This window comes from Limulus polyphemus, unplaced genomic scaffold (assembly GCF_000517525.1).
Source record: "Limulus polyphemus unplaced genomic scaffold, Limulus_polyphemus-2.1.2 Scaffold4239, whole genome shotgun sequence".
In the NCBI taxonomy this organism is placed as follows: domain Eukaryota; kingdom Metazoa; phylum Arthropoda; class Merostomata; order Xiphosura; family Limulidae; genus Limulus; species Limulus polyphemus.
The window spans coordinates 66,463-77,302 of record NW_013669849.1 but is presented as its reverse complement, the minus strand read 5'-3'; the positions used below and the strand labels follow the sequence as shown (position 1 = coordinate 77,302).

The window sequence follows — 10,840 nt, the reverse complement described above, 5'->3', positions numbered from 1 at the left end:
TATGAATAACACGAATGGATTGAAATATTTAATTAAATTATCTCAAATAAACCTTCATTTTGGTGCAATATTGAAATAGGATTGAATTCTTCATAACCTCTGAATAATGGTTGACCCAATGAGTCATGGTGGTCTAGTGAGTTCCTAATTTTTACATTTTAATTACTTTTATAACATTAAATAAAAAATATACATGATAAACAAGAAGTATAGTGTTAAATATAGTTAAGTATAGTGTTTAATATATTTACAATTGACATCTTACCTTTTGAGCTGTTGGTTACCCATGAAATTTAAGCCTACTTTTTTGTAACAATGATACTAGTACATTAAATATATTTTACTTATTTAAAGAATGCACCTAAGAACACAGAATAATAACATGCACAAAGCAAACAGTGTCCTGTAACTATCATAATTTATCTGGCTTTCTAACTATGGCATAAGAGTCTTTAAATCTTACCTTAAGCTTGTCGATACGACCAACATAAGAAAAACATTCAAACTGAAGATGAAATAGACAATACTCTGTAGTGAAAACAACATAATATTGTACATCATTTGATAGATTAAAACTCTGTCTTTCCTATTGGTTAAAAATTATATAAAATAAAATGATGTCAGAGAGAATTACTTACAATTTGTGAAAAAAAAGAATGCGACAGGTTATCTCTGTATAAGCAATGAAGATTGAAAGCCATAAAAATCACATTTTGTCTTAGTAATACCTATATTATAATAAGTAACTTACATTAAACTCCATACTTGAGAAAGGGGTGGTAAATAAATTAGAGATGGGTGAGAACTAGAGAACAAATGAAATGCTTTTCATACAAGGGGAGATTGGGGATTTATTTCAATATTTCCTTTTAAAATTTAGAACTTAAAACTTATATTATATTAGGGTTGCCACTGTCATTTGTTTCACGTATCTCCCATGGCTATAAATAGGCCTATCATTCAGTTAAAATGAAACTAACAAGTGTGTACATAAGTAAGCTGATGAAATGTATGTATGAAAAGAATGTAATACCAAGGCATCTCTCAATTAATACTGTAGAGTGTATAACAACTGCAGAGGGTCTTGTTTCAGTGTAGCTGTGCACAAGTTTATAAAAATTCTGAGGATTGAGGATGCAAATATAAAAAACATCATCATACTTATAAATCCCTGTTTGTCATTGCTTCCTTTACTGCTTGAGCGTCTTATCTATCAATATGCCAATATCATTTTCTTCAGTCTTGCTATTGAAGTTTCTCATTTATAAAAAACGTTTGATTAAAATTATGGTAACCAAAATGTATTACTTTACCTTTGTTACTTATATTTAAAGGTCATTTGCCAAATATTTGTCCAGCTTACCAACTCATTTAAGACATTCTGTTGTTCCTTAACATTCTCAGTACTGGTAATAATACCCAGCAAACATAATTAATTTACAACTTATGTTCATATTAATATTGTTAATGTAAGTAAGAAAAAGCAAAGGCCTAAGCTCTGACCCCTGAGACAGCCCACCACTAAAATGTGTCCTAACTGAACTTCAGAATCACCAACGTTTTCCTTTCGCTTATCTAACCATCCTAAAGTCAAATTTACTGGCCTTATCCACAATCTCCATTCACGTAATTGTCTTAGATAATCTTTATTGTGACACCTTATCAAAAACTGTTGAAAAGCCACACTCCTTTTTGTCATCCTAAACAGATTAGAAAGACAAGATTTCCGTTTAGTGAGTCAGTGTTGATTTCTTTTTTGTTTTATGATGCAATATTTCACTAGATAATTTTACAAATCTTCCCTTATCACTCTCTAGAATATTTTTCTCTATGGAAGTAAAACTAACTTGTCTACAATATCCAAGGTAACTTATCATTAATAACATTAGCAACTTTGTAATCTCCAAGCACCTTCTTGCTGAAAGAAAGAGATTTGCATATTTGACCTTTTACCTCTTGTAAAGCTCTGGGAAGAATATTGTCTTTTTCTGATCCTTTATCTAATTTTAATCTTCAATTTTTTAACTTATGATCAAGGGATTAATGTATACACAATTCAGGTCAGTCTAACTATTACCCATAGAACGTTCAAAGTCAGGAACATTTCTGATATCTTCTCCTGTAAACACAGAAGAGAAGAAATATTTGGAATCATAGCTGTCTCATATTGTTCAACAATAATCATTCCATCAACATCCTTTAAGGGCACAATCCCCATTTTAACATTTTGTGTACCTTTGATATACTTAACAAAATCCTTGCTGTTAGTTTTAACATTATCGGCTGTTTCTTATAAGCCCTTTTGGATTTTAAAATTCCCTTTTTTTACTCAAACCTCTAACTTTTCTATAGTTTTTTAAATCTTCCCACCCATTCATCAATTTAAACCTTTTAATCCTGTCACTACAAGAAGATTCAAGTGTGTATGTCACGACCTTTTACATTCAAAATTTAAGCTACTTTATTACTAATGTAAATGAACAAACGTGTCATCAAAATATAGATAATAAACCAAATTTCGTGGCAACATGTAACTGCAGCACTTGCATCTGCATAATATCCTTAACACTTCTATACAGTTTTACCTTCCTATGTTGTGGGATATGACATGCTAAACTTGAACTCTTCTGTATAATCACACTTTATATAAAAGTATAAAAGTAATAGATGACGAAAATATTTCAAACCTTTTAGAAATCCAGGTTTAGGTGATAAACAAAGTGTTCTCAGATACAATTATCAAAATTCTATATGATGTAAGCAAAATGTTAAAACGTGAGCAGATCTTTCAGTGAAATATGCGCAACTTACCATGACTTAAAGATGAAACAGCAGCTCCTACATCATCAGTTCTGTAGTAGGGTTGCTGAACCTTGAAATAACAAAACTTAGGTTGAAACATTGTTCTTCAAAATAAACTTTAGTCATCAAATAAAATATGTGAACATCCAATAACAGAGAGGCTTAAAACTTTCACAAAAATATCATACAAAAATTATTAACTTACAATGGTAAAAACAAAACAACATTCACAGATAGAATACACTAAAGCAAATCAAGGAAATTTCTCTAAGTTTTTAGTTAAATTTCTAATACATTACTGATTTTAGTAACAATAGTTAAGTAAGGTATTTATTGGAATAACAAGTACCATTAAAAAGAGTACTTATTGTAGTATCAAGCACTGTTAAATATGGTATTTTAATATCAAACAGTTATTAAGAGCACTTATTGTAATACGCAAACTTTAATGTTTACCTAAACTGAAAATGTATTTCCAATAGATACTTACCTCTACCCACAAATTGCTTTTCTCCACTTATACCGCTTTCTACATGTGCAAATTTTTGCTCTCCAATATCCTTGATACTCCCACCTATCCTCAAGCACTTATTGTAATACGCAAACTTTAATGTTTACCTAAACTGAAAACGTATTTCCAATAGATACTTACCTCTACCCACAAATTGCTTTTCTCCACTTATACCGCTTTCTACATGTGCAAATTTTTGCTCTCCAATATCCTTGATACTCCCACCTATCCTCACGTGTATCCATGTAAGACATCTGCATACTGTCATGCAGCAACCCTCTGCCAATAGGAGTGTGACATAACTTCTATTGCCACTAGTGCCCTCTCTTTCATGCACTCTGTAATCCCTTTAAGATTGGACTGTACATACAAAACTAACACCGGAAGTGGGGAATACGCGTGGGAAGCGCAAGAGGAGTAAGTATCTATCAGAAATACATTTTCTGTTTAGGAAAATGTTAAATTCCAATACAGTAACTAATCCTCCAACACTGAGTTGGCAGAGAGTCAGGTGAGAAGATGATCCCTCTTTAGAAAGTGCTCAAAGGAAGGCCATGGAGAGTGTGAATAAACAGAAGGCAACACCCCCATGGGAGACTGCACCAGTTCTGAGCCAGGTATATTCTTCATTCATGTGAAATTGTGGCACAATGAGAGCAGAAACAGCGGAGGGACCTCCCCAGCATAATCATGTGTTCACAACCAACCTGACCATCACCATATCTACTGGGAACCAACATTTGGGAGATGGTAGGAAGGTGGACAGCAAAGTGGGGGTGCATCTACAGTCCATCACCAGGTGGCATTGGGAATGTATCTTCCAGTATGCAGTAATAGGAAGGTATTTGGTCACACACACATGAATATGTATGTGGCTGGTCCAGCTCCAACCAGCACCTATCTACCAGATGGATGGTAGGAAGGTGGGTGCCTCAGCTGGTGAAATCAACTGTATGTTGGTGGAAGGCATCATCCAACACCTAATGGCATCTGGAATTGTACAACAGGTCCACAGTAGGATGAGCGTCAACACCATTTACACTGGCAGAACACCATCGCCCTACTCTCAACTGAGTGGGGTTGAACACATTTAAGGAGGAAGCCTCCATAGGCCACCACCCCAGCAGCTAGGAATGGGTAAATAGCAAAGACTCCCATACTGCACTAGAAAAAGGGGTGCACAGCACATTAGAGAGTCCACTGGAATATACCACCAGAGACATCGCAATGAGTGACTACAGTACTTCATCTTGAAAAAGCAGGACGATCCTGTATCCTACAATACATGGATCATCTGGGATTGGCATTGATCCCTGTCTGCTTTATTCATGTTAGTCCATGAGTGTATGGTCCGGGAAGAACTTCTTTATGAAGCAAAATATCATGAGGCATACTTACAAGTGGTCTTGCAGAACACCCCATCTCAATGTTGGACATATATGACACACAGGTCTTAAAGTTAGATTTAACAATAAGTATATGACAATGACAAAGGCCCCTGCAAAGTAAATGAAGGAAAAAAAAGGAATATTTACCCTCTCAAACAGACATCTTGGAGTGCAAAATGCTGATGGGGGGAAGACGGAAACCCGTAGAAGAAGAAATGGCAAGATGGTGAAGATAATGAGCAGTAAAGGTATGGGAAGTGGTCCACCTACTGTCACTAATGATGTCCTTCAATGGATGATAGGAATGAGCAGCCAGGGACATGGTAAGGTGATGAATTTGATGGGAAAATACACGGAAAAGACAACAATCATCAGGAGAAACATTTTGGGCAGAAAAGAAGAATTGGGAAAAGGACCACACAGAAACTGTGAAACCAGGTGCGGTGGACATCAATAGTGAACACATCCGAATGAAGACATCTGCAGTCCAACAAGAGGAGGAAAGGGGTCTTCAAGAAGAGGTAATATAAAGAACAGGTTGACAAGGGTTCAAAAAGGAGGAAGAGTAAGGATGTAAAACACGACATTGAGGTTCCAATCTGGGAGAGAGGCAGGACAAGAAGGACAGGTGATGCAGAGGGAATGGAACAAAAGGGACAGGACTGGCAAACTGAAGATACGGTCATAACGTGTAAAACAAGACATGGCTGAGAAAGCTGCATGATAGCCCACAATGGAGGAGACTGAAAGGCCCTTGTCAAAGAGCCAGGTTAGAAAGGAAGTGATGTGGGGAAGGGTCAGATGGGAGGAAGGATGACCATGAAGTATGGACTAATGATGGTATGTGTACCAATGTCTTTGGTACACTGTCATGGAGGAAGGATGTACAGAATGGGAAATCAAGGATACCACACGCTGTGAAAGTCTGGCTTGCCAGGCCAGGGACTATACAAAAACCACATGTGAAGCCTGGGTGTGGGAATTGAATGATGATACATGCCGGAATGGGGCTGACGAAGGAGGGTAGGGGAAAGAGGAGAAGAGATAACACCAGTAGTCTGCACAGAAGTAGAAATCACTGCTGAGCCAAACAATATGGAGCCACCAAAAGAATCCAACACGGAGTCATCTGGATGATGGAAATGATCCAGGAAATCAAACAAATGGGAGGGTAGGCATACAGGTATAGACCTGACCAATCGTGACTGAGGGCATCCACTGCACCAGCCAAAGGATGTGGAACAGGAGACCAAATCCATGAGAGTCGAGAATTGAGATTAGTGACAAAGTCATCCAGCTCTGGAATACCCTACTGAGCACAGAGCCCCCAAAACATCCACAGGCTCAATGACCACTCCATAGGAAAAATCCCGGAATATGATAAGCCAAAAAAAAAAAGAATTTGATGTCTATGGGCCCAATACAGGAGGTCCAATCGCCAAAAACAGGGGTCTCTTGACTGGATATCCCTGTGCCTGGAGCTGTATGAGACAAACGTTGAGTTGTCGGAATGCATAAAAATAGCTAACTACTTATGAATCAGAGTCGTTACTTCCTGAGCAGATAAACTTTGCTCAGATGCCATGGAAGTGGTTAGCAAATCAGCTGTAGTAGTGACAGTAGCTGTGGTAGATGCCACATGGAAATGTGGGTGCATTACCAAGGTAGGTAACCAAGAAAAAAATTGTTATTGAAGTTTTTCTAAAAAGTTACAGCTAAAAAAATATGCACAGCCTAATGATCAACAGTAAATTTAATCAATTAAGAAATCTTTCAATCAGAAGACATGAGTTAAAAACACATCCTAACAGTTAGACTGCCAATTGAGAAATTATTATAGGCTGCATGGAAGAGGGGGTGCTAGTGAAAATAGATTGGCAATGTCTCATGTGAATACATGTGAGGGTAGGTGGGAGTATCAAAGCTAGTGGCAAGCAAAGATTTGTGCATATAGAGGGCAATATAAGTTGAGATAAGCTATCTGAGATTAGAGGTAACATATTGTATCAGAATTTATCAATTTGATTTGAAACTATTAAAAACTAATTTCATGTTTTAATAATATGTAGAGAAATAAAAGATTCAATATCTAAAGCAGCATTAAGTAATCAGAAGTAGTTCTAAGATACACAAAGTAGTTCTAAGACATCTGAAGTATTTCTAAAACATCCGATGTAGTTTTAAAATACCTGAGGTAGTTCTAAGATATATAATGTAGTTCTAAGACATCTGAAGTATTTCTAAAACATCCAATGTAGTTTTAAAATACCTGAGGTAGTTCTAAGATATATAATGTAGTTCTAAGACATCTGAAGTATTTCTAAAACATCCAATGTAGTTTTAAAATACCTGAGGTAGTTCTAAGATATATAATGTAGTTCTAAGACATTTGAAGTATTTCTAAAACATCTGATGTAGTTCTAAGACATTTGATGTAGTTCTGAGACATCTGAAGTATTTCTAAAACATTTGATGTAGTTCTAAGTCATTTTCTGTAGTTCTAAGACATTTGATGTAGTTCTGAGACATCTGAAGTATTTCTAAAACATTTGATGTACTTCTAAGTCATTTTCTGTAGTTCTAAGACATTTGATGTAGTTCTGGGACATCTGAAGTATTTCTAAAACATTTGATGTAGTTCTAAGACACCTGAAGTATTAGTAAATCAATATATGAAAAATTAGTACAAGTGAAATTCAATCCAATCTGCATTTTTAAAAGTAAATTAAGTTTTGTCTTTAAAAATTTAAGAAATAAACTACACTTGATAAGCTACTTCTTAGTAAAAAAAAAACCAATGTAAAAAGATTGAATCAACGGTTTGTCCACAAGTGAACAGTCAGTTGTGATAAGAACCAGAAATTGAGGTATATGTAGTTTAGGCAAAAGGAAGAATTAGGAAAAAGCTATTATGAAATCACTTTTCTCCTGGTGCCAAGCACTAAATTACAGTTCAGTTGTTTCTATGTGTCTTGGCTATCTTTAGCACTTGCTTAAATTAGATTGGTTACTAATATGATGACTAGACAACAAGTAATGAGAAAATCAATAATATCTGAAAAATTTCAATATCAAATTATATTATAAATTGATTATAATGTCTGACAAATTATGCATATTAACTTACCTCTTTTTCTTGTACAGTATTCACTTGTTCTTCCATATCAGATTCTCCTTCTGACATACTTTTCCTTTCTCCTTGAGGCTTATGAATAGCTTCATTTTCTTTCACAAAATATTCTCCATACTCAGCATCCACATCTTGATTATCTAATCAAACAAGGTATTTTGGAAAAGATAATATAAAGTAACCAACATCTCATTCAACTGAGTAAATGTAATTTTAGAAAAAATATCAATAAAATAAACATCAAACTTTCCTTCCCGATGCCTGATCATGTCTAACTGTCTCAACACAGAGTTGTTTGTTATATGGTTCTCATTCGATATAGTTGACTACAACAACTAAGAGTAATACTGTATAATCATTTCTTATTGCATGAAAGATTCTCTAGAAGGGAAAGAATAAACACAATGTTAGGACAAAAAAATCATATCTTTTTATACATGATGAAATTAGTGACTTATTGTAGATACACTGGAAGACATCACAAAAAGGACTTGATTATAGTATCAGGAAAACAAGTAGGGCTCAAAGTAGATACCTGATCTAATACATTCCAAACATACGTGAATCTGTAGATGAACGTAAACATTATGTACATATATACAAAAACGAAAGTTAATAAATGTTCTTGAAAAGTACGTTTATCAATCCTATCTTTAAAGTACCTTTATCAATCCTATCTTTAAAGTGCATTTATCAATCCTATCTTTAAATTACGTTTATCAATCCTATCTTTAAAGTACCTTTATCAATCCTATCTTTAAAGTATGTTTATCAATCCTATCTTTAAAGTACCTTTATTAATCCTATCTTTAAAGTGCATTTATCAATCCTATCTTTAAATTACGTTTATCAATCCTATCTTTAAAGTACCTTTATCAATCCTATCTTTAAAGTACCTTTATCAATCCTATCTTTAAAGTATGTTTATCAATCCTATCTTTAAAGTACCTTTATTAATCCTATCTTTAAAGTACGTTTATCAATCCTATCTTTAAAGTACCTTTATCAATCCTATCTTTAAAGTGCGTTTATGAATCCTATATTTAAAGTACCTTTATGAATCCTATCTTTAAAGTGCATTTATCAATCCTATCTTTAAAGTATCTTTATCAATCCTATCTTTAAAGTACCTTTATCAATCCTATCTTTAAAGTACCTTTATCAATCCTATCTTTAAAGTACCTTTATCAATCCTATCTTTAAAGTACGTTTATCAATCCTGTCTTTAAAGTGCGTTTATGAATCCTATATTTAAAGTACCTTTATCAGTCCTATCTTTATACTGTTGTTCCAAGTTAATAATAATCTCCCTTTCTATTGGAGCAATTCCTTCATTTTGATTACAACCAAGGTAAGGCTCTGATTCACTATCTGCTGCCTGTTTTTTAATGAGAAATTCTTCAGCTTTCACAGAATTCTTGTTGGGTTCAGGTTGACATGTTAGCTGCCTCTGTAACTGTCTTTCAGATATAAGAATGTCTTCGATGTCTGGAGGTGGTTGGATAAGAGTATCATCTGGAATTGTAAAATGAAATTGTCCTTAAGTCAATTTGATCCTGAAGGTATCGTTATTGAACCAATAAAATTTCCCTAGTTTTACATGACAAACAAAGGAAAACACTTTGAAACAGCAAGTAATAATCATCTACTTTAGTCTAACTTGCATTTCATACTGCTCAAACTTTTCTAAAACTTTTGAGAAAATTCCAGATATTATACTTGTGTTCATCACATAATGTTAAACCTCTCTGTGGTCAAACAACTATACAAACATGAAAATTACAAATATAACCTATGAAAGTATCTAACAGAAAGAAAATTGGACATTATTCAATATACTACAACTTATTGGTAATATGTGAGGCTTGATCAATCACTTACTTACCAAATTCAAATTGAACATCTGATGGATTGATACCTAAGAAGTCTGACCTCCTTTTTAAGAGTTCTTTCTTGACACTTTTAGAACCATCATTCCTAAGCTTTGTATGTGGTCCTTCCTAAAATTTAGTTTTAGAGAAAATTAATATATAATCTTTTCTTTTCTATCACCTTCCACAACTTTTGTTAAGCAACTAGTCAAATTTTAAATATTTTCAATATTAGGAACAGTTGCACCAAAACCAGCAAACACATTTAACTTTCTATTAGGAATTTTTCTAAACCAGAAAACTGATAAAGGATTTAAGACTTTTCTCAATCTTGTCTTCAAATAGCTCAGTTTTCTACATAAAATTTCTACAGGATTAGGTTTAACTCTAAGCAAAGGCATAAAACCATAGTTTGGTTAACCAAATAGATAAGATATTGTGATAGTGATTGATTGAAACTGTCAAATATAATGTTATTGCAACAGTCATTCATTCCGTATTCTATCTTTTCTGAAATTAATGTTAATGAAAATAGTCACATAATACATATCAAAACAGTCCATAAGAATAAATGGTTAGAAAACTACTGTACATTTATAAAATGTGTCTTTGGTATGTAATAATAAAATCAATAAATCAATCAGGTGTGTGTTTGGTATGTAATAATAACATTAATCAATTAGAAGGTGTGTACTTGGTATGTAATAATAAAATTAATAAATCAGAAGGTGTGTACTTGGTATGTAATAATAACATTAATCAATCAGAAGGTGTGTACTTGGTATGTAATAATAACATTAATAAATCAGAAGGTGTGTACTTGGTATGTAATAATAACATTAATCAATCAGAAGGTGTGTATTTGGTATGTAATAATAACATTAATCAATTAGAAGGTGTGTACTTGGTATGTAATAATAAAATTAATAAATCAGAAGGTGTGTACTTGGTATGTAATAATAACATTAATCGATCAGAAAGTGTGTATTTGGTATGTAATAATAGCATTAATCAATCAGAAGGTGTGTACTTGGTATGTAATAATAACATTAATAAATCAGAAGGTGTGTACTTGGTATGTAATAATAACATTAATCGATCAGAAAGTGTGTATTTGGTATGTAATAATAGCATTAAT

The 10,840-nt window shown here is 33.6% G+C and overlaps 1 protein-coding gene across 1 annotated transcript in view; it reads right to left on the bottom strand.

Annotated features, from left to right (window-relative positions):
• Nucleotides 1–1,533: 1,533 nt before the first annotated feature.
• The window catches only part of LOC106470826, a 73,056-nt gene continuing 63,749 nt past the window's right edge, over nt 1,534–10,840 (bottom strand). The window contains exon 11 of the mRNA XM_022399465.1: nt 1,534–1,570. Within this exon, the coding sequence (XP_022255173.1) occupies nt 1,534–1,570 (37 nt within the window). The remainder of the gene's footprint in view (nt 1,571–10,840) is intronic.